The sequence below is a fragment of the Numenius arquata genome, chromosome 12 (assembly GCF_964106895.1).
Source record: "Numenius arquata chromosome 12, bNumArq3.hap1.1, whole genome shotgun sequence".
Lineage (NCBI taxonomy): Eukaryota > Metazoa > Chordata > Aves > Charadriiformes > Scolopacidae > Numenius > Numenius arquata.
The window spans coordinates 10,229,298-10,254,781 of record NC_133587.1 but is presented as its reverse complement, the minus strand read 5'-3'; the positions used below and the strand labels follow the sequence as shown (position 1 = coordinate 10,254,781).

The 25,484-nt window shown below is 37.2% G+C and overlaps 1 protein-coding gene across 1 annotated transcript in view; it reads right to left on the bottom strand.

Annotated features, from left to right (window-relative positions):
- ZMYND8 (zinc finger MYND-type containing 8) overlaps positions 1–25,012 on the bottom strand; it is a 57,927-nt gene extending 32,915 nt beyond the window's left edge. The window contains exons 1-3 of the mRNA XM_074157076.1: positions 24,958–25,012; positions 14,933–15,003; positions 2,810–2,958 (exon numbers count right to left, since the gene is read on the bottom strand). Coding sequence (XP_074013177.1) covers positions 2,810–2,958; positions 14,933–15,003; positions 24,958–24,971 — 234 coding nt within the window. The 5' untranslated portion in view covers positions 24,972–25,012. The remainder of the gene's footprint in view (positions 1–2,809; positions 2,959–14,932; positions 15,004–24,957) is intronic.
- Positions 25,013–25,484: the final 472 nt, after the last annotated feature.

Genomic DNA, 25,484 nt, shown 5'->3' with positions numbered 1-25,484 from the left:
TCATCTGCAGTAATCTAACACTGTATAATATTTTAGGCAAAGAAAGGATGTTACCGACAAACATTCCCAAAACATTCTGCTACCTAAAATTCACTTGAATAACTATCAGTTTTGGTGCTTTTCATTTTCTGTTCTACAGATGCTACAGCTACTCAGAAGATACTTTGTTCCTGCCACAGAAGAATTGGGCAAAGTGTATTTTCTGTACTCTCTGTATATGATTAAATAATCATATAACATGACAAGGCTTTCAGAAGGAAGGTTCTATGAGATCCTGCGGAATAAGAGGGACAGCATAAGGCTTTAACTACATTTCAAATGTATCACTACTACAATCATTCAAACATACAAAGGCATATGGAAACCCAGAATGAAGAAGGGAAAGTTGCAATGTACAGTGCAGAAACATGTTTTGCTTGCAGCTATATGCACCACAGCTGTGAGACCAAAATCTCAGTAGTGGATACGTGGAGATGCAGCTACGGGGCACTTCCTCAACTGCAGATAAAGGAAACGACCAGAAGAATTTAATACATATTCTGACTTTGAAGCGGGTATAAAGCAGTATATCCACACTAACTTCCTAAGAATCAAAGATACTGCTTTACGATAAGTATAAAACCTGGGAAACTATTCCACTGAAATCAGCTCATAACATCCAGACTGAAGAGAATCCATTTTTGCTAGAGCATGAGAGGAATTAATTTTCTGTTCAAGGATGCTTATATCTTTTAGACATCTATCACCTCATTTTGTCTAAGCCAAGTTTAAGAAAATAAGTTGACAACTTCCATTACATTATAATTAACCAACGAAGTGTCAGAAGTTTCTTATTTTTAACCTCAGTTACATTTCCACAATTCCATAATTCATTTCCTGTATTTCAACACTTCAAATACCTGTTGGCACCATTCTGAAGATCTGTTACTGCATCCACAATATGTAACACAAAACTTCATGCAACTATTACTTTAGTGACGCTATCTTGAAATACCCAAATATTACAAAACACTTCATAATGTAGAATATTAAGTTGGAGGTTTCCAGTGGTGGTGTCACATCCCAAAATGTCTTTATCAGCCAATCAACCACAGCTATTAGCTATATTCTACCTGAAACTTCACCTGAGAGCAAACCAAGTAACTGTGTGCTCAGCTCACATCTTGTTCAGCAGCAAAAGAACCTTTACCAACTCCTGCTACCATATAGAGCAGAGTTTTGCACCTACTCTAGAAACAATCATCTGGCATGCCCATTTCAAATTTGACATGCAAGATAATATTGAGTTAGAATCAACTAAACAGCTAAACAAAACTAAACAGATGATATTTTCTTGCTATGTAACAAATACAGCAAAATAAGCAAGTCTGATTGCTTTTCTTCATTAGATATACAACTTTGTTCTATCCTGTAATATTTCAGGTCTGAGATACCTGGAAAATAGGAAAGGATTTACTGAGGGGAATGTATCAAGTTCAGCAACTGCGATTGTGTTTACACATATATTTTTAAATGCATGAATAAAACATGGAAATTAATACCCTAAGATTCAATTCCACTGTTCTTAAAATTATCTCTACACTGCACAGTCAGAAGCTCAGACTTCAGTGGGGCAACATCTCCCCAGTAGAAGTCCAGGATGTAGAGGAATTTATACAGCCTGCACTGAAGCTCAGTAAATGCCAAACTGGCCATATTGAACTAGTACAAGTAAGCCTACACATGTTATTACTAGACCTCCCAATTATCCTTAAATAAAATATGCTTGACATTGCAGGACTGCTCTCTGGCAAGGCCTGATTTATTGACAGTCTTTGTTCCAGGACAACTGCAGTGATTGGGAATTTCATTTTCTTTCTTAACCAGTGCAATTGTACCAGTATAATATTTAATGTGGATGCTGTTACACCAGGAAAGTGTGCTTTAAACCCTCAGAACTTAATCCTGTGTTTATATAATCCTGACAAAATACATTGACATACAAAAGCACTTTGAAAAATACATAGACATGTCATTATTAAATCAGATGAAAAACACTTTTAGTAAGGCTAAAGAGGGCTTTCATGTAATCTCCTCCAAGATGATACAGGTGCTTTGTAGCATTTGCTATTCAATACTCTTCATACAATTCTTTCACTTGCATCATACAGTGAATCAGAAATTGTCAGTCTTCTAGACTCAAGTTCTTCTAAAAACTACAACAAATGCTATAAAATGTGTATTCAGAAGACACTAAAAATGCGGTTTCCAGCATGAAGACTGAAAAGTACTATCAGTGTGGGCCTTTAAGTACTTTGGTAGGAGTGTACACTGCCAGCAATTGAAAGGAAGGGGAGAGAATCTGCAGAGTATCAAGGAAGGAGCTGGACTTTTGTTAATAATTGGCAGTAGGACTGAAAGCAGATGAGGGACTTAAGACAGACATTATGAGATCTTTCTTAATCTAGGATATCACACCACTGAACATTTATTTCCTTTTAATTAATAACAGCTATTACTGTTGTATTGTTATTATATTTCTTCATCATCCTTTTGTTCAAAATTGCATTTATTGGTTATATATCTTATTAGCTTTATGAAATCAAAAAACAGGACACAGGTGGTCTCATACAGATGTAAAACAAAAATAAAAGAACATCCAAATCAAACTTATAATGCCAACTTCTACACCCACTGCAATCAAAAATTAACATCCTCTTCTTAGAGTACAAAAATGGAGCTTTCTAAAGAGCAGAGAGCTCCTGATCAGCTGGCTCTACATCCTTCATTGTTTCACAGTCTAGCATAACAATACCATGACTTCTCTTACCTGCTCTTTATTATTACTGTTCAATAGACCAGGTTTCTTTTTCTTTTTTATAGGACTTGTTGATGCATCTTGTGGTGAGTGGCCATTAGAGGAATGTGGAGGGCTGGGAAATTTCCTTTTTTGTGCTGTGCGTTCGGCAGAGCCAGGATCTGTAACAGATACAAACAGTATGGTTGAAGAGCGCGTATCAATGAAAAACATATGAACAAGATTATGGTTTGTCATTCACACTCCTTCACTGAACAGAACAAAAATTCTCAATTGTCTTTCACCCAGTTTCTGATGAAAGTGGAAGGACAGATTTGCTAAGCAATGCTGCTGTTAAGTGAATTCTCAATATGGTAATTTATATTAAGATTAAATATGTTTTTCTTTTCCCACAGCATTCTGGCCATTCATCTCATGTCAAATTTTAGCATCTTTTAAAGTATAACAACAATTATTTCTGTAGTTTAGCAGAGTGCTATGCTAATTCATGTCAATACACTTCAAAAGCAGAGAAACAACATCAACAGTCCCTGACAGCTTCGCTCATGTAATTTAGGAACATAAGCAAGAGAAGTTAAAACATGGTAAGAAGAAAGTCAGTCCTTATCATTTGTTTCTTGTATTTAAATATACTTATTGAAATATGTCAATAGAAGAAAGGAAATTGTCCCATAGTCTGAAAATAAATATGCTACCTCAAATACTTAGTCATTTGTAGTACCTGCTAAATCAGACTGTAAAAAGATAAAATTAAGACAAGACTCCCAGTCAAGTAGTAACTTTTGACAGCCAGATACAGCAACAAACAGAAAATGTCGTAACTTTTCAGTCTCTCACAGTCAGAGCTCTCACATTCAACCAAGTAAATTACAATAGCAATTTAATAAATCACAGCTTCCAACTACGCCTGAAGTTACTATCCAAAGTAACAAAGCTGGCAGAAGGGACCATGGGCCTGTGTCTCAGCTGCTCACAGACTGTCATCTTAGCGTAAACTCATCACACCAGCAACTTAAGTAGCCCTGGTGGCTCTGAACCGCATTTTATGAAACATGCAGAAAAATCACTGTTTTGTGACCAAGTAAATTCATTAGAATATTCAGAAGGAATTATTTACAACCTTAAAACAATTAATACACTTTAAAAAAAAAAAAAAAATCACTGACAAGCTCATCAGAAATATGCTAGATAAAAATAAGAGCATTTGCAACTTCATTTTCTCAGAACAAAATTTAAATAATTCCTAATGAATATGGAATGCTCAGCTCAATTACAAAGAACTTACTGACATTTTTCAAAAGAAACAAGCATGCAATCAGCTGTAATAGACAATCATAGAACAGTGAAATGATCTTGACAAAATACAAGTGAAAGTTCAAGCAAGTTGGTTTAATATGTTTAATTTTTCATTAAGCTTTCAATGCATGCAACAAAACAAAATGATAGATAAAACCATAAGGATCAGAAGTCATCAACAACTGAACCCTCCCCAAAGTAACTTCCATATTTTCAATCCCCTACTTGTGTTAGTGCAAATGATTTGTGGCTGCACACAAAACAATTGAGAAATAAAACCTGTCTAAAAAATAACTTTTTTCTGACCAATTTTTTTCTCTGACCCCATTCACTGTACAGCCACAAAAATGCTTTAATAGATGCGGGGAAGCAATTATACTGGATGGGAACAGGTAGCGACAAGGAGAAATGCTGCTTTTAGTATTAATGCCACCTTAAAGGTTTTTCTGTCAAATAACAGGTTTTGGCAGCAATCTGACAGAAACCAGAGGCAATCAAACTTTTAGTTGCTGTGATCCTATGTCCTTTCCCTCCTGGATCTGTATTCTTGCCTTCCAGGCCTCACTGGGTGATGGACTGAGCTGTCTCGGATTGCCAATCACCAAAACCTCACTGAAACACTTCACCTGAAGTCTCTAATGAACATCAGAGGTACCAGAACAACCACCAGTAACTGGATCAACTTAGCAAAGCATGTCTATTGTCAACAGAATTGAAGTAACTATAAAACGGTCCACCAAAAATACTAGGGGTTCCCCAAAAAGAAAAAAACTGAAAACCACAGCACTAGGCCATTTCACACAGGCAGTGGACAAACACCTTTCTCCCACAAGTGCCTCCCAACCTGACTTTTAACTATTTATTGAATGAGACAATTTTGTCAAGCTACAACATTCCTCGTAGGGAATGATTTTAGCACATTTAAGGAGTCTCACACACAATATGGTCACTGACACTTTCTCATCAGACATCGTAAGTGAGCCAGTAAAACACAGTAGCTTAAAACTGTATTCAGAATAATACCCTACCAAAGTGAAAATTTACATTGAGTTGCATTCAAAAGTAAGGTAATTTGTCACATGGTGCAAATCTTAGAGGGTCTATGGCACAATAAAGAACTGGATTAGATTTCTACATGACTTCTGTATTTTGTGCAAATGTGGAAGGGAAACATTCAATAAAGAGAAATAAAAATTGGCTGCAACAATGATTTGCACAAATGGAGATAAGATTAACAACCTATATGTTTTTTTCTAAATTGAAAAAAGTATTCGGAACAGTAATTGAGAATGAACTATGAAAAAATTACTTTTTTCTTTTGTGAAAAAGGGCAAGTGTTACTGATGTAAAAATAGGAGTGATACACACTATAATCTTGGTATCCTTGCATATATGCTGAAGTTTATTGAAAATAATATATTATTTAGTGGAAAAAGTGAGACTATGTCAAGAAGCCACACAATTATTAACATAACAAAACGTTTTGAAAAAATATGCTGAACTAAGCCAATACAATGTAGCTGAGATGGTTATTTTTATTAGACTTGTTTCAATTCAAGCTTATCTGCCTCCCACTCCATTTAGGCCAAAATTTAGATTCATTTGACAATACAAAGAATTGCCAGGTAAGGTATGTCACCTAAACGTGTGAAAAATACAATGTCTGCCTCCTCCCCTCCTTAAGCAATTATGACTATAAAAATCCTAACACAGCTACAACTATGCTCACAGTTGACTAGGGTTTTTTTTTTTTACAGTTTAGCTACTTATGCACAGAAGGTGGCAGAAGAACTCCTTTGGCTGGCACATGCTTCATATATCCCCAGAGAGCTGAGCCAATACAGCTATCCTGGAAGAAACACTGCAGCACCAGTGTCAGCTAAACCAAAACCCACAAATTAACCAAAGCGATCAAACCCAAAACCAAAACAAGCTCTGAATTATTATTATTTTTTTTTTCATTAGAAGTAGAACAGTTTATTCAGCATGGGAACTGTTTGCATTCAGAATGATCAGCAAAACCAGCATCATACCATATCTTTTCTCATCTTTCTATCACCACATGGCTCAGAACAGCATGTACAATATAAGTCTTTGTTTCTTTATTATGACTTGTAATTCTCAACAGAGACTTTCCATACATTCCTGAAGGCACTGTATAAGAAAACTACTCTTACTGTGAAGTGCTGACCATGCCTTAATCCTTGTTTTCCCAATGCAGAGAGATCTGCAGAATTGTCTCTACACCAAACAACATCCTCAAAGTACTTGCAAGGATCTCCAATCCTGCATTTCTCTCCAGCAAATAAAGCCCTCACCATAACTCACTTAAGAGACTTTGGCTTTTATTTCCAGACTGTACATAGGCAAGCACAGCTTAAACCAGGAGAGCAACAGGAGAGTACAGTTTTCTGCCCTTTGGCTTCCATTTTTAACTCCCAGGCACAAAACTGCCACCAGTGGAACACACCAGTTTCCTTTCAACACTTCAGCCTCAGATTGGGGGGATTACAAAGAAGCTGCCTGTGACACTGTGCATTGTGCCTCAGCTCTGAATATGAAAAAAGAAAATCAGGTGTAAAGTTCCTCATCATTGGCCTGCCCCCATAATATGATGCTTCTCACTTTTAAATGTTGTTTCTTCCTAACTAACTGATTCAGGGTCAGGAAATGGGTTAAACTGTTATTAGCTAAACCAGAACTGAATTACAATTCAGTCACAGCCAAATCCAAACTACACTCAACAGAAAAGATACTGATTCAATACCGATTAAACCAATCGATCACACCAAATGATCACACAGACATATATGCTTGGTTAAGTGATTTCAAAAACTACTTAAACCAGTGTAATTTTCTTCTCTGGTTCAAGCCTGAGCATAGTAGGGATTTTCAAATAAACTAGTGGTGACTCATAGACAACATAAAAAAAACTGAACTGAAATATACCTTTTTTTTTTTTTTCAGCTGGCAAGTTATTGAAATGCACAGAGATTTTCTTGAAGAAATGTAAGATGTAACTGGAAAAATGAAGCAATGCACAGGCATTTTTTTTCAGATTTAGTTGTGCTAGTGGAATAGGCTAATAACTACCACTGTATGTTGCCAATTTACCAATATGTGAGGGACCTAATAATATGAACAATCTTTTAATTCAGTGCAAGTAAAATAAGAATGGTAGCACCTACTTAAATTGTTTATCATTTCCAATTCTAATTAAGACAAAAAATAGTCCAGTTGCATTTTGTGTTCTTTCAACAGCAGCGCCTCATTTAGTACACACTGCCTCTTCTTCCTGCTTGGCTCTTCCAGCTGCGTTACCAGAGTTAGCGTAGCTGTGCTGTGAACCAGAGCAAGAAACTTACCCCCGTTAAAATAACCCGTCAGGAGGAAAGTTAATTTTTAACTTGGATCACTTCCCCAGTGTAGTTTAACTTAATATTTATTACTTCAACAAAGTGAAACAAATCCAAGAGGAAAGAAAAAAGACCAAATTGCAATGCAATAACTTGGTGACTAGGAAGTTATCTACAAGGTGGATTCAAGTTTCTGCTCCAAAATGGAACAGCGAGAATTTGTGTGATCTCTTCTATGTCAAGTAAATGTTTTTAAAAAGGTGTTTAATGAGCAAGAACAATCTCACTTTGGAGATTATCTCACCATGCCACTTTGTCACCAGTTAGCACATACCCCTGCAATCTCCCTGCTTTTTCTACAAAACTCTTATCATATACTGAGCAAGTCAACCTGAACCAAACTTTTCAGATAGGCATCCACTCGTGCACCCACTTTTCTAACTGAAAAGGCTGAGATCACTTGCAGTTACTCAGCACTCAGAATGATAACAAGAAATTAAATGTTCTGTGTACTAAATGAAGGACATTACAGTAAAATAATAAACATTTAATTGATAAACCAATTGTACTAATTTGCCAAGCAACCTTACCCCACTTTTTTCTTGATTTTTGAGTGTGTGATTTTGCTTTCTTAGCATTATTTCAAAATCATGTTTCCACCACAAGTGAAAGACCAGACACCTGAAATAACTTTTTTAATTCTTATTAAAAGTTACCTGGTTTTACATCGCTAGGTTATCATTAATTGCTCTGTAACGTTGCCAGGTTGACATAAGCACCTATGAGTGCCCTCAAAACCCATCCAAGCTAACCTGAGCTTCACCTGAAGTTTAAAAATCTTTGTTTCAGTATGCCAACATGTGACTAAAGGATTAGTAACTAGCTCACAGGAGACAGACTAAAGCATACTCAAACCCTAAAGCAACTTATTTTCACACTTTACAACTATTTTAGAAGTCAGAAACACATTTCTTTAAACAGTAAAAAAAATTAAATTGAAAAAGCTTTTCAACGTGAGTTGTGATAAAGATGGTAAAATTTGCAGTCATTTTGGTTTTCCAGGAGCAGAAAGAGCAAAGCATTTTTTTCAGTGAAAGCATTATTTTAGTCTTCCAAGAACAGTATTAAATATCAGTAAACTGAGACTTAGTTACACCAATACAAGTTTTCTGTGATATAAGTCAGTTTTTGCTATCTCAATGTAAGTGGGTCAAATATGCAAAATTCTAAATAATGTTTCCAATTAGAAACCTAGTCAATTGTTCTACGTAAGTTAGACACTCGGCAGAAGTGTTACTTAAACAGAGCCAGCCCAAGGCTACTTCTGTTAACATTAATTCCCGATCCCATGTGAACCCTTTTATTATGACACAAATAGTTCTGCCAACATTTGATGAACCAGATCAAGGAATTAAATTAGATGAAATGTAACAGAACAAAAGAACAAAAATTTCATTAAAGCAGTTTCATGAAGAATTAATTTGACGGCTGTAAGAAACAGCTAGGCTAGCTTACAAAAGAAGGCAGCAGTGAGAGAAGGTACAAGAATATAAAGGTGACTGAAGACTGCTTAAGCTGTCATTACCCCCCAGAAATGTGTAACTATGCCTTTAGAAAGAACAACAACCAAAAAAAAAAATAAACAAAAACCGGAAACTGACTTCCATCTAGAGGGTCACTTCTCTCTTCTTTCCTCCTCCTCAAAAGCTCTGAATGCATGTACGTTAAATGGTCGTGAGGGAAATCGATGAAGAATTCTGAGAGAAAAAGGAGCAACACTAACTCCATTGTCAGCATCATTACAATCCAAACTGATAGCACAGGCTTCAATTAATAATTTATATGGATTCCAGAACTGTAAGGTCTCCCAGTTATATTTATTATCCCAAATGGTCACTAATAGATATATGATTTTTCAAATCCATTACCTATAAATACTATAGCAAGCTTAATTATCTTCAAAACACTTACCAAAATCATGGATAAATCTGTTAGAACTTATACTCAACTCTGAGGCATTTTAATCTCATGCCAGAATTTTGAAATATGATGCAGTTGCAATCAACCACTAAAGCCCTGTTTACATTCCAGAAACTTCAACTGATGCAATTAACCCAAACCAGTTGCTTAATGTAATAAATAACAGAGGTTAGCCATGGTTGTGTAAATCCTGATGAACTCCTGCTGCATTACAATTTTACACAAGCACAAAAAGACACCATTACTTCTTTCCTCATTGTAGGACTTTGGAAAATAAGGAAAAAGAAACACTTCCCAACAATTTGCAATATAAAAGATGTAAGCTGTTTATGAACTAGAGCTTGGCTGCGGGGCGGGGACGGGACTTGTTGCCCCAAGGCACTCCTGAAGACCCCCTGTTGATTACCAAGTCTCAACACTGGAGATAAAGCCTGGGGCTATGCTACTGTGCACTGGAGGATTCTCAAATTACCTTTCACATTGGAGAGAGAAACTCATCTCTATGAGTGATTAAATACTTGGTAACACTACACAGAAAGTTGATAGAGAATATACTATTATGAAACTGTTAGAAAACATATAACATATTCTGGAATTTCCATTTTATTAGTCATTTTGCATTTATATTAATAGTATCTGAACCTTTTTCCACTGAGAGAAGCCCCTAAGACCAAAGTCTTCGACACAAACCTGCAGCAATGCAAAAGCTGTAAAAGTCAGAATTCTCACCATTAAGGAGTAGTATCGCAGTATATGATTTTATGACAAGCTAAGCCCATCTAATGATTAGCTGTCACTGTTGGGGGCAGGTCTGCTCCTAGCAATGACATCTGCCCGACTCCCTTGTAATCTGGTTCAGGAAGATAAGCAGGGAGAAAACTACCTCTATACCCAAACCCACATCCTTAACTGACTCAGCAGAGGACTAGCTAAGAGCCAGCAGAGATACAAAGGAAATGTAAGGGATGTATGACTGATGACGGGAAGAAAAGAGTTAAAGAGCTCCTTTTGACTAGTCATTAGACAGGCAATGGCTACAGTACTAGCTGAAACATATGCAACCTACATGGAATTCCATCGGCCACTACAGCTAACTACCGTTGGCAGGTAAGTAACATAAATTAGCAGAAAACTAACCTGAAAATTAAAAAAAATAAAATAAAATAAAATTCTTCCAGGTTAGTAGGATGAAAGAGCACAGTGGAGAGTTCACTGCTCTCCAAGGAGAACAAGTGCAAGTGAAGACAGAACTGCACCAAACAATAAAGTTGGTTATGCTGCTCTGGAACCACAACCTGGAAACACTCAGAAAATTCTCCAGAAAGCCTTGCAAGCCCCATCTTGAAATATTCAATAAACAAGGCTAAAAAGTAGGCCATAGGGCTGGAACAGAAATATAACAAGATGTTTCTGTCAGACATGTTAATGTATCATATGCAGAGGACAAAATATTATAATAATCTAATCCATGGCTTTTCTCCTTTGCTAAACAGCAATCCTCTGCTGACTCCATTTTGTGTTTTTGCACTCCTTTTTTTCTCTTTAGGCTGTCATTTCCCATTTCCAGCTCTCAGATGCCTTATGCCTTCTTGTTCTCATCAAGAGAGTAGTGTATTTTAAAACCTCACCTTTAGTAAAGCTGAACATGCACAGCTTATTAGCAGATCTAAATTACAACTGCTCCAGTAACTCTCCTCCTTTTCCCTTCCCCACCTCACCAGGTGTCTGTCCCCACAACGTTTTGCAGACAGACACTTGTGTGTAATAGTAGGGTTATCAGTTCATGATTCGGGCAAAAACTAATACTACAAAAAATTATCCATCTTCAGCTAGGTCAGGCGCTTGATATAGCTTCCTATGCAACAGCATAAGTACCAGTGCCAGCCCAAGGAGAAATGTAGAAAAATGCAGCTGAAGATGAGTGTGGAGGTCTGGATAGCTCTGACCACAGCTATAGACTCACTCTCATGTATCACATTATAAAGTAAGAAGTGTCAGCAATGGTTTTAAGCTCTTGTTTCATTACCGCCTAACCCTATCTAAATGCTGGCCAACAAAGCTCTGTACTCCCTGCACCCAACTGGTATATTCCTGCCCTCTCTCTTACACCAGTTCTGGCAGCCTACCAAGCCATTTCAGCACAGAAAACTATTCATGTTTTATGGTTCAGTTAGTTTCCTGCCAGTTTAGGTATGGAAGGAAGTGGATAAAACTGCTGCATCGAGCAGTTTGACCAGCTTAGGCTGCTTTGAAACCACCACCTTACTTAAACCGATTCAAAAGGCTACGTTAACACCCTTGTTACAGATTAAACAATGCATGTTTCAGCTTATCTTAAACTGAAGTGCAATTGATTTATAGCAGTTAAAATTAAACTGCTTATACCAAAACAAGAATGTTCATGAAGAGGCTAATTGGTTTTAAAGCAATTTTAATTTATTTTCCTACAACTTTCTTTAGACATGGCCTCACATGAGCTGTACAAACAAACTGCAGCAGAGCAATTAGGCTACAAACTTGCAGCACATCAGCTTCTCCAGGACAAGCGTGAAGTTATACAAAACCACTGACTGATCTCCTGCACGGGCTTCTCAGACCATCAAAAAACCCAAACAAACCAAGAAGAGCTGTATGCTTCCCTTATGGCTTTGTCTATATAGGGTCAATTTCCTCATCCACATCCTTTCTAAAACACACAAGGCAAAATTCTAACAAGCTTAATGTTACAAGAGGAAACATTGTTACCACTATCCCACCAGTCTAGAACCCTGCTGCACTTTTTCTACCCTATGCGAGTGTAACAGCTTTAGAATTCTGGTTTGTGACCTCTCTGCTGTGCAAACACTGCACTGAACTAACAGAGAAACTTGTCTCAATTCAAATAACTAAGTCCAGAAAGATTAAGTTTAGCAGGTCTGTAATACGGCCAGCTCTTTTTCTAAGCCGATGACATTTATGATCCTTTTACTTTCTATGGAAAACTACATATTCAACTAGTATAAAGTTCTACCACTAATTCATAGATTGGTAGAGAATGCAACAAAGCAAGATGGCTTACAGACAAGTCCCAAGATTTCCTTACAATCCACATCACTTCCTCACTGATAAAGATATATTCCTGTAAGGGCTTGGCATGTTATTCTAGCCCTCAGGGAGGTGCTGGCAATGGGTTTCATCAACATACATGTCAAATTTAACAAACCAATTAAAGCAAATCTGTATCTAGTTAAATAAATAGAAACTCCACTATTATTATTCAATTTATACAACCTCTGTTAAGTTTTATCTTTACTATGGCCATTCAGATCTCTCTCCCTGGTGTGTAAAACACTAAGAGTCCTACTGTGTACAGACCAGTGACTGCCACACAATGACAGCTTGGGCCAGTGTAAGCAGCACTGTGGTGATCCTGGCTTTGTCTTCCAAACCACTCTCCTTTCAGCCACTACCAGAGCTTGCCTATGAGCTGGTTCAGGGAGTTGTATCAACAGTAAACTCAGTATAAAAATATGAGGCTTTTTCTGCCAGGTTAGCTCCCTCTGAATTGACCAATGGGAATTGATCAGAGCCCACAAAGCAAGGGGAGCTGCAAGATCACGTGGCTGAGAAGGCTGAGAGATGAAAGACTGACCCTTTCAATAACCATGAGGTATTAAATCAGCTCACTGTCCTGGGAAACTTCATCTTAACCCAACAAAAAAAAACAGTAAAAGGTTTCCCGTGGGCTTAATTGAAATGGTACACCTTGAGGTCAGATGAGCACTAGAACTAACGTAAGGGAATCACAACTTTTCATATGGGCAATACATCTGTTTCTGGGCTCAGTAAAGCAACAGCAGTAAAAGATATCTACATAAATAGGTATCAGACTCATTAATGACTTTTAGACATTGGTTATGTCAGAGTGACATAAGTAATAGTTTAGCTCACTTGGTGCATGGAAATTCTTATTAGTACTAATATGTGGGCCAAAGTCTTTCTAAGGAGAAATGAAAGTGAGATTTCATGGGCAGCTAAATGCATTTAATAACCCATTTTGTCTCTTATAAAGAGTTCTCATACTGTTTTCACAAACAAACTGGTCACTGCAACAGCAGAAAAATCTTTCTCTTTTTAAGCTGGTTAGAAAGTTCAAGTGGCTGGGGATCTGACAAGCACCCCAAGGGAAGTAAGCAGTGGGAATACAAAGCTGAGAGCTTACTCCATTCAGCAGCAATCATTAAAGCAACAAAAAATAATTTACTTTCTGCTGGCTTAGAAAACTGAAACACAGAGATAAGTAAACATCAAAAGCAGTCCAGTGATGGAGACTGACATGCAAGACCAGAAGCAGAGAAGGGAGAAAAGGACAGGGAGAAGGAGCAAAATGAGCAAGCGAATCTCTTCTGGGCTGCCAGATCACATGCACCACCTCACTTAACCACACCATGGTAAGGGAAACAAGAGATTTGCTCTCTATTAGCACAAATAAGACCCAAATGCAACTTTAAACCATATTACCTACCCAAGCTACCTCATTAAAAAGAAAAGGAATGCAGATGATCTGTGCCATGCTTTTAAGACAATGACACCTGCGCATTCAGCGTTAACTAGACTTATGACCGCTGTAGTAGAAATGTGAAGAATAAATGGGTATGTGCCCGAATTTAAAAAGGATGGTAGTAGCCATCGCTGCCATTTCACAGAAATGGCTTTCAAGGAACCTAAGCTCCAAAGTCAGCTGCAAGTACAGAAGGAGATGGGCAGGCAGGTGGCAGCCAGTCACAGTGAACTGGAGTTAACAATTCTGTGCAAGTATTTGGATTGAAGGGCATTTCTGTCCCCGCACTCCACATGACAGTGCAAATATTTATACCGGTATAGATGGTTACATTTTTGGCTTTCCTTATACCGAGAGATAACATCATTTGCCTGTAGTAACTCATTCATAGGGAAAACTCCAGAAACCAGACAGACAGAAATTCTCAGTCACCTGCAATTTCACCACCAAGCTGAATTCATGTCAGGGTAACAGGGATATGCAAATGTCCATGAAATACATACTGCTTAGGGGACCAATTTTTGTGGAAACAGAAATGCTACTACGTTTATTCCTAGGAAAATTAGTATTCATTACTGTAGGAAATACTACCTTATTATTATTATTATTATTACTACTACTACTACTACTATTTTCTCCTACATTGCAAATCTAAAAGTACTTTAAAGGAAGCCAGGATAAGTGAGATGATATATAAGAGGCTGATGTTTTTTCATCATTTAACCTGTTAGTTATTCATGCACCAGAAATAACAGGGGGAAGAAAACGGGGGGGGAGAGGTTGCTATATAATCACAAGTAAAAATTAAAACACTTTCTAACATACAATAGTCATTGTAAAAAATATAGTAAGTCTTGACTCTTCACTCAAGAGCAACTTCATGGTAGATTATACAGTTTCACTATCCTTGTTACAAATATTTATATGCTGTAGAACCTAGATTAAATATTCCTTCTTACTCACCTTTGGATCGAGTGGAGATATCCATCCCCTCCACCACCTCCTGCTCTGCCTTTATTTCCTCTTCAGCCAAGCTGCAGGATTCAAAAAGGTGAATTAGAACAGTTATAGATTGTATTTTATACCCATGTCTAACTTCATGTATAGAAGTTCAACGTAACACTGTCAAATACAACTGTATTAAAGTTTCTAATGAAATGAAAGGTTTGCTGTTTGCCAGACAACAGCTGTTTAGCCAAAAGAAGCAGAGAAACAATCCAGGTACACATGTATGCTGCATGTTATCAATCACAAAGGTAACATTTTCATACTAATGACAGTCTTGTAACATGTACTGAAGATTATGTCACTGTATGTATAAATTATATGTGACAAACAGGAATTCTGTTCTTTGTGGCTCCTAATCTAAGGCCCCTGTAAACTGTGTGGACAGATGCCTGCTAACATTTAAACACTCACCAGCATCAGTGAAGAGATTAGCTGAAACAACAGAGTCAGCAATACAGAAGAGCTTGCAAAATTAGAAGGTAACATGCAATTTTAAAAAATACTAAATAAACAATTTCAAGAATTTTGAAACTAACTATATAACAGAAAACCGAATATTCATAATTTATTAGCAATGCAATTCCACCAGTTATTAACTATAACAAAGAGTAAACAGAACACATTACTATCAATTCAACAATGCAATCTTACACAGTTTTAACCATTTAATCCTGCCTGGAGTGAATTAAGTAGATGACAAACTGTACCTGACTTGTTGATATTCTACTTTCTTATAGCGATGCCATTCAAGAAAATAACTCAATGAATTTGCCTAGTTAAGTCAGTTTGGGGAATGAAGGTGGAAGGAAGAGGAAAAAAGAACTAGAATGAATATTAAGTAGCACATCATTTTGGAGATCTGACTATCAGAGATGAAAGATAAAAGAAAACACATGATGTTGAAGCAAGCCCAATTTTAAAATGATAGACAAAGGAGGTTATGGTGCCTGAAGCAGGTATCAGAGTTGTCCATTAATATCATCAGAGCACAACAGCAAAGCAGGATGTAGATCTTTTCCTCTATAGAGTTTACTGTCCAGTCTCTTAATGTAAGTTGTTGCTGATACCAGTTCACATTGATATGGCAGACTCAGAACTACCGCTGCTATGGAGTGGACCAAGATCCCATTCAGCCATCCCAGCTCAGGGGACAGCTATTTCTACTGCAGAGGCCAAGAGGACAGCTAGAGACCTTTGCCTTAGCAACTGTGGTTAAATCTGCCTGAGACAGCTAATCAGAGCTTGGAAACAACATTGAGGACTTGGTTACATTTATATCAGAGGAACTCTTCAGCCTGACAAACATTTTATATCAGCAGGAGTTTTGTTACTGGTATACGTTAAAACAGCTTCCTAAACAAAGTAAAACTTACCAGCAGAAGGACTTTTTAGTCTGGTATTTGTCAAAGCTACTTTTAATCAACTTATCAGTGGGTTGCAATTCCTCTCGCACTTCTAAACAGGACAGTTATGTCAGCAAAAATTCTAAATACAAATTAACCAAGCTCAGTATGTGGAAGACCCAAAGGTGAGAAGATATGTGAACTCCAGAAATCATTATTCTTTACTTGTCATTTGTATATACCAATAATTTACAAATTAAGATCTTTAAAGTCATAAAACACTGAAGAGAAGTTCTATTCTACCAGCATCCAGTCTCTCAGCTCATGGACTATGCCGATACTTTCAGTAGCAAGGAAAAGCACTCATGTGACCAGAATTATGGTAAAAGTGTAGCACAGTTGACCGTGGCACAATGCTTCTCAGATTTATTTTGCATAGGCAGATTAAATGCATAACACAGTTGACCATACCACAACGCTCACTGATTTATTATGCATGGGCAGATCAATTATACTGCACGTTTGTTACACCCTTTCCCAGAGGGCCTCCAGCAAAGAGGAGCTGGCAGTGTGTTGCAGACACCAAAACACTTCATGCACCACTTGCCTTTGCCCATTCTCTTTCCTAAGCAATGGAAAGGGATGGGCTCACAGGATGGATTCATCATTCTCTTTCCATGTTGCATTGGGGTTTTTTCCCTTCCCTTCCCTTCCCCCCTTATAAAATCCTATTTCAGTATCACCAAATTGTAACAAAACTCACACTTTTAAAACATCAAGTATATATGATTACTAATGTACACAGGTAAATATGTAACAAAACACACTAATTCCGTCAAGAATTAAGTAATTTGGCAGTACGCATTACCTGGTTTTAAAATACAGACCCAGTTTCAGCCACAGCCTTGGACATACAAGTCTTTACAAGACTCAGGTTGAAGTCATAAGATCATTTTACACAGGTTGCTACTAAAAGGAATGGTTTCCCCAATCCCTAACCTCACGTTCCAGAAATCATGTTTGTTTTAACTGAATCAGGTCTGTGATCTAGCTCACTGTGCAGCTGGTGGATGTGCAGAAAAGAGGAAATGGGAGTGAACCACATGTGGGGAAAGGGGGGGGGCGGGGGGGAAGAGTCATATCCTTTTAGCAGCAGCTCACATTTAAGTTACATTAAAGCAGTCATAACATTCCAGACTCATCCAAATCTATCGGGTGCCATCTTGTTCAAGTCACAACCTCAGGGGAACGTGACAAAACAAGATACAGTAGTTGTCAGTGTTAAAAGACACAGAGTTGAGAAACAGGGGTGACACATCAATACAGCAACACAGTAGCAGGACCTGTTCCTACATCCCTGACCCCAGCAGCAGAGGAAGCTAGAGCTGAGAGAAGATGCTCTGCACCCGTGGGCCCAAACCTCGCGCTGTGGGCTGTTACAAGCCAGGACTCCCACGTATTAGTTACAGCATATGAGGTTTCTTCAGCTGTACATCTTTCTCTCCCCGTCTAATGAGTTTAATTTAGGAAATTCAGCCAGCTTCCTCCAACACCTTTTTGAGTGTTCTTTCAATAGATCTATAGAGACAAGAAAAACATTCTTCATATGCAGTTCCAAGATGAACAAAGTACCTTGACTTGACACATCTCTGATACATCACATAAAAGATGCCTGAAGACAGCTTTCCCAAAGATTTGGACCATAAATGAAGAGACAAAAATGCAATCACCACTTGACACAAAGGTTCTTAGCAATGGAGGTGCATATATCCTAATCACACATATGCACACTACGCGTCACCCACAACTAAAACAGAACTCGGCAATTACCTACTATACTATGAAAACTGAGCCTTAGAGGAACAGATTGCCTCTCCATATTCTCTACTATAATTAATCTCACTCAATCTTTTCAGGGCACAAACATTTAAGCACGTAAGAAAATCACTGAGACTGTTCTGAAAAAAATAACAATGTTGGGGAGGAACAGTTAAGTAAGTGTATTAGACATAGCTATAAAAGATACTTAAAATTCACAGCTTTTCAGAAGCATCTCCCATTGTTTTATTTGCTGTAATGTATTATGACTTGCACAACATGACATTGTTTGAATGGTGGCAGCGATGATTGTAGTGGTAATCTTTAAGACTCAAGTTTGTAAATACATGCTAGCAATTCACAGCAAGTTTACAGTAACTTTTCTAAAGCTGACAGATCTTTCCACCTTTGCACCTTCCACCAATATAGGCAGTATTCTGAAAAGGCATTATAAAGCAAACTTCCAAACACAGAAATTTCATTGGCAAAGGATTTCAAATTAAATAATTCAAGAAAAACAGGTCCCTAATGACAGGTACCTTACTACTACCCACAACAAAATAAAAAGAAAATTAAAAACAGCACCAAAATAATTATAAACAAGTGTCTAGTTCTATGGAGGCAGTAACTGTGTGATCAAGTAGACTATTCTAGACAGCTTTATTTTGATAATTCATTTTTGCAGCGCTTAGAGCTGTTATTTCTGACAGCATCCATTGCTATCATGCATGTCTACTATGAATGTGATGCTCTGAGGTTGCAGATCAGAAATGATACTGGTATATACTCAATTAAGTACCTAGATACAATAAATACCGTATGTCATTCTGAAAGCCACTCTTATTTCCTCATTAAGACGAATGAACACAGAGGAACAAATTTTAAGAACACAATTGAAATTTAAGCTTTGTCAGTTTCACTGTCAATTGACTAGAACACCAATTAATCATTTTAAACTTCCCTACTCCTATTGACAAAACTTACAAAAAAAAAAAAAGGAAATTGTTTTCTAAAATGTTAAACTAATTTGTTTCATACAAATTAGTTTAACATGTCTGAATGAGGGGAGAAGGGGTGGAGGTTATTCCTTTGGGATAGTTGAGGGCAGAAAGAAAAAAAAATAAGGATTGCAAACATACAAGATTTATTGATACTTCTGTAAAAATGCAAAAAGAACTTAGCTGCCTAATTTTTAAATATGTTCTCTATTAAACTGAAGAGAGGGTGAGTTTTTTAATATGAAATTCAGTTTTTCAAATTTCAGACCAGTAAATAAAATACTGACTTTTCTGTTTAGGAAAATCATTCCTGTAGTAGTAGTAGTACTTACCTGAAAAAATGTACATATACAAAAATATTTAAAGCTGCTCTAATCTATATTAGCTACAAAGAGCAATTAAAAGTTGCAGATGAACTACTGCACCTTGACATTTAACCAAGAAAAACTGACAGATATGGAAAACCACTCGAAACAGCTAATGCCCACATACACAACCTAGATCTACATTAGGGAAAAAACACATTAATTTAAAATCAAGAACTATATATTTATGGAATTAATTTTTCCTTTTAATTAATAGAAAACAAAACATAAACCCCCTGATTTAAGACTATAAGCACTAAAACTGAATTTCATCCTTAAGATAATTCCTGCCTCTCCTATATCACATTTGTGAGTAGCAATTCTAAATAATGATTTCAAAAAACTGCATTCAATAAAAATTTGAAAAAAATATTTGCATGCCATTGCTGAATAAATAGCAGCTTTGTATAAGCACTCACCTATAACAGTCTCTTACTCATCGGTAGCTATGCTATTTATGCAGGATTCTTAAAATGGCGTCTGACAGCACTGCACTGCCTCATTCCTGTACTGTAGCTAAAATGGTAGCAGTTTATTCAAGAACAGTATCTCTTGTTTAAACAGCAGTGCTATATTCAAAGCAAGCACCTAAATATCAGAAATGGTGAAGTATGACAAAAGGACACCTGACATCCAAATGTTTAACTAAAAAGGCACAAGATAGGGAGTTTTGTGAAGTCACAGGTTACTAAGGAAATCACTCAATTTTAGACTCATTCTCCAGTTTGAGTGCCTCATATTTTACGTTTCCTTTTACAGAATTCCCTGCAAAATGCTCAACTTGTATTAAGCAATTAACATACACAAAATGCTTGTTCAGATATCTACATACAGCAATGTTTAAGCTAGTTACCTCTGATAACAAGCAAAGTAAATATATGTATTTAATTTAAAGAATATTTAGGTTCTTTTTAAAACCTTACTTTTATTCAGTGTGCATTCAAAATAGCTCCACAAAAGAGAAAATCAGGGGAGAGAGGGAGGGAGGGATGGAGGGAGGGAGGGAGATCCTCAGTGTCATAGCATCTTCTTTAAGACTATAAACTATAGAGCTGAGGCCCAAGCAAGGCAACCAGAACAGCTATAGATTTCAGATGCTAAAAACATAATTTAAGAACAATCATATTAGAAAGTAAAGGTTTATACTGGCTAAATTAATGTTAACATCCTGCTACAGCATGGTTTTAATCTCACAGTATGGAACACAGATGCTATGACAATTGGCAACAAAGGGTTAACGTAACAATGACAGACAACTTCTATCAAATCAATAAAACTCAGTTCCTATGTAGCTACTTCTAAATTGGATTTTAACCCTTGAATACAAGACATGTTTCTTAATAAATATATTTAAAATACTTTCTTAATACAATTTAAAGGGCCAAGCTTGATGGCCTACTACCATGGTTTTCAGTCTGTGGTTTGCAGACCCCTCAAAGCCAGTGTACTACTACTAACAGGTTTGCAGACAATAACTGAGTAAATCAAACCTAATCTAGCAGGCTTAAATTCACTCTAATGGGATTCATGCACCCATGGGAAAAATATTAGGGATCCACAAATAACAAAATTTGAAAATTGCTGTCTACTACATTCCACATGGACAAAGGTCATGTTAAACTTGCAACATATTTAGGAGATACAAATTAATTCCCCCTGAATTCCAGACAGACAAGAGGAGAGTTTTTACTGAGGTTTATCAACCTTTAATCAATTATGCTGGAGTGGTACCATTACTATGGAAAACTGACCATTGACTTACCATTTTTCAGCTACTGGATCCACATGGCCAATACATTTGAAAACAAAGCAAAAGGGGGGGGGGGGGGGGGGGGGAAGGGGAGGGACAGGGACGACGACATGGGGGGGGGGGACACGGACAGAAACAAACAAACAAACAAAAAAAACCCACCCAGGCAAATGTGGTATCACAAAATGGAAGACAGCTCAGGAAGATAAGCCAATCTAAGTTTGTGGACACTGAAAAAAAGGGCTAAATTTGTAATGTGATCTACCTATTTAAGATTTTTGAGCATCGAGTTCCTTTTATTACACGCCTCCTTAGTAGCCATGTAGGTTTTCCCCTACATTTCAATACTCCTGCCTGATGTGACGGGGGGAATGTCACACTTGGAGTGGTTTATACTCTGCATTCTTTTCATTTTCAGTATGTTAAGTAGTGTCATTTGTTTAAAGAAATCACTCAGTTTTTCCCTAGCACTATTTAGCTTCCAACTAAAACAGTTTGCCTGCAAAGAATGAAAGAGGCATGTAGCTTTTTAAAAGCTACTGTTTTCATCATAATTTATAATCCAGATCACCCCTTTGTTTTTCCCCCATTGCATTTTTTGTCCAGCTAATTACAAAAGTAACTGGATGTTGGCACTAAATAACAATGGCTAATCATATTCATCCTGGGCAATTCAAATTACTCTTTAGTAGCCAGAAAACTTAAAGTGCAATTATACGATTAACTGCTAGTTACATTAGAATAATGGCCATTTGCTACAAGCTGAATAAACCTCAGCTACAGTGCTTCATACATGTCCGGTCTAATTGTGATATTAACAAGATCCAGTCCTGTAAAATCTTGGGTAGGAAGAATACGTGCTTTTCCCCCACGTCTATCACTTAAACAAAACCCCGCATTCCATCTGTCCTGAACAGTAGAAAAAAAACGGCACAGAGTGCTTCTTATTATGCAATCTATGAAAGTGAGTGATAACATCGTACCTTGACAAAGCACCAAAAATATATGAAATTCTTCAGCTTGGCTGAATTTGCTTTACTTAGATGGAACAAAGATGGTAGAAATTTCCAGAAGGCCTTTCTCAGTCTTGCCACTGCAATTGTCAATCTTTAACCTACCCTCTGCTTCTATTGGCTCAAGGACTCCATGGAGCAGTGCGATTGGGCTGGTCTGTAAAACAACACTGCTGTCTCTACCTTGCCTCAGACATCTTGCTGCAATGCAGACATTTATTTTTTGTGAACTATAAAAGAATTATATTTGAGTGATTAAAAATAGTGAACTTTAACAGACTCACAATGCTATGTTTCATTACACGCACAAGGGCAGCTTATACAAATATGCTTCACTGTCAGCAGTGTGTCTGGAGGTGCAGATTTGAAACAGATCCTAGTTTAACAAAACCTGTGGGAGCCATTTTAATACAAGCTTTCTGATTGCAGATCACTTAGTCCTGCTTCCTCATATTAAACAAATATTATGTTGTGCACTATTTAAGACTGAAAGTAAACTGCTAATGTGTATAAACTACTGCTAGGAAAATTACGTCCAAATGTAATTTCTGTTTTTAGCAACTGAAGAACAAAAACCAGAATAACTTCTTAGCTGTATTAGCACTTTTATGTATGCTGAAAACTGCACTAAAATTGCATGCAAAAATGCTATCACACGAAACTCTGTGGTACAACCCAGCAGTGTTTCAGGTTGCAAAATGAACTAGACATTCTTATAATCTTGGGGGGGCGGGAATAGGGGGAATGGGAAAATGGGAATCGGGGGGTGGGGGGGGGATGTGGAGAAGCTGTTAAGCAAAGTGAGATATTCAAAGTAAGATACTCATACCGGCAAACAAGTAACCACAGGTAAATTGCTACGTTACAGAATGTTATCAAATACATGGCAACCTTCTATAAAAGTTAGCATGTAACTATGCCTCTGTGCAGTCATTTGCAAAACTAGCTTAGCTCTACGTTCTTTCCTAAAATCATGAATGTGCATGGACTGTTAAAACAAGTGCAAAAATTATATTAAAAGCACGAAAGAGCATCCTTCCTCTGCTTTTGTAACAATACTGGTGATCACTGAAAAACAGCTTGTTAAAACAAGCATGCAAGCACTACAATTAAAATCTTAAAGGGCACAAAATGTTCTAAATTAGTTATAAATCAAGCAAGTTTGTCTGAGATTATACTTTGCATAGTATCAGAAACATATGCTCATTAAGCATTATTTACTTTACTTCATAAGGTCACTTCATTGCTGAGTACTAGCACTTTCATCACACCCCAAAAGCCTAAGGAACAACGAAAATGCGCTTTACCCTACAAGCATGGTAATTAATGATCTATGAACAAACAGCAAGTAGGATATTTTTCACTGGCCTGAGGTAAACAGGAAGTATAAGGTTCAAATTTTAGAGGCAAATTATCAAAAATATAGTGCATTCAAATTGGAACAGTTTACATGTACGAGTCCCTTAAAATGGACACCAAGCAAATCTGATTTTTTTATATAACTAACCACTAACATTACTTCATCTACTGGAGTAACTGACCTAGTAAAAACAAAATGTTTGGAAAACTATTAAAAATGTTCAGAGAGTAGCATGCTGCTTACTTACCAACTGTTCAAGCACCCATCTCATTTTTCCAGTTAAGAAGATACAACAGGCTGGCAGATTTGGGAATTGATCAAAAAGGAATTTCTTGAAATAATTACGCAGCATTAAACCAAAAGTTTTAAAAAAAAAAAAAAAAGGGAAAAAACCCAGGAACGAACAACATGTACTACTGTCATGAACCACACATGATTTTATATCCTCTGGACTCCACAACACAGAACTGTGGCTGATACAGTGTAAAACAAAAAGGCACAGATAAAAGGTACATTAGTTTATTTCAACTATGTAAAACAAGAAATCTAACAGTTCAAAAACATTTTCCATAAAGAATCAGATTTGTAAACAGATGTACTGCTGCATTTTATTGAGCAGCAACCCATTTCCAAAACCTGCAGCACAAAAACTCCCTTTTAAAGGAACAAAATATTAACCATACATTGTCCCTCAGAAAGAGAAACACGTTGGATTAATTACTCCTGCAAGAAAAAAGGTTCAATAATCATTTTAAGTTAAGATAAACTGCATAAAAAACATGATGCAACAGCACACCACCACCTAGGCCCAATATCTACAATCTGCCATTAGCACTTTTTGCTGATGTCTAGGTTTTTAAAAATCCCATATATTCTGAGAGATAACTTATCTTAGCTATTCCATTCACTGTTTAGAAAGGTAAACTTGCCTGTTCTTCTGTCTGCCATTATCCCTGCTTGACTCCCTGTAGGGCAGTTAAATGCATCTGCTCCCTAGCTTCCATTTTCTCTTCAGCAGGCATGTGACACAACAGACAATAGTGCTGGCAAACTGCTCAGAGAGAGAAAGCTTCTTTGGAATACCAGGATCTTGATAAACTCTAAAAACACCATCCTCCTGTGAAGAAGTAGCTATGCCAAGGTTTTGCCAGTCTGCAAAATAAAGCTGTGGCTAATGGCTACTAACCATGTGACCCAAGAAAGCAAATTTAAACAGTTCCAACTTAATAAAGTGCTGTGGTGTGAGTTTTGCACAACAAATCACAGAGAATCACACTCTCAACCCACAACTCATAGGTCTTAGAGAAAAAAAAATGTAAAAAGTAAGGCTTACCTCTGTGGATGCATTGTTAACACAGTGTTATGTCAATACTTATAAAACATGGAGGACAGGCTCTCAGTACTCAGGCAGAAAGGGCTTGGCACTTCAGCTTGATGATCTGTCTTCCTAATAAAAGCTAATCCCGGATTGGCTACTCCGGTAAATCTGAATGTAAAGCTTCAGGGGATTGGCTGAAACACTTCCTGAGCGATTATCTTTGTGCAGCTCTGGCAAGCAGGAGCCATCCTGTGCATAGAGAAGACAGGCTAAGCTAGGCCCGTTTCAGCAAAAGAAACTTGAAAAGAAACCCCAAATGTGCACTCCCGGTATAAAATACACAGATTTTCAAGCAGAGGGAAGTGATCGCAAACCGCCTGCCTGAGCAAATGTGTCTCAACATGCCACTGCTGAAGGCATTTGGATATTTTAAACCTGAAGGAGGAAGAGTTCACCCAGGTCACAAAAGCTATTCTTCATAAACAAAACGCTAAATTCACTTTGCTGGGGCTCTGCAACGTGGTGCAGGGAGAAAGCAAGGC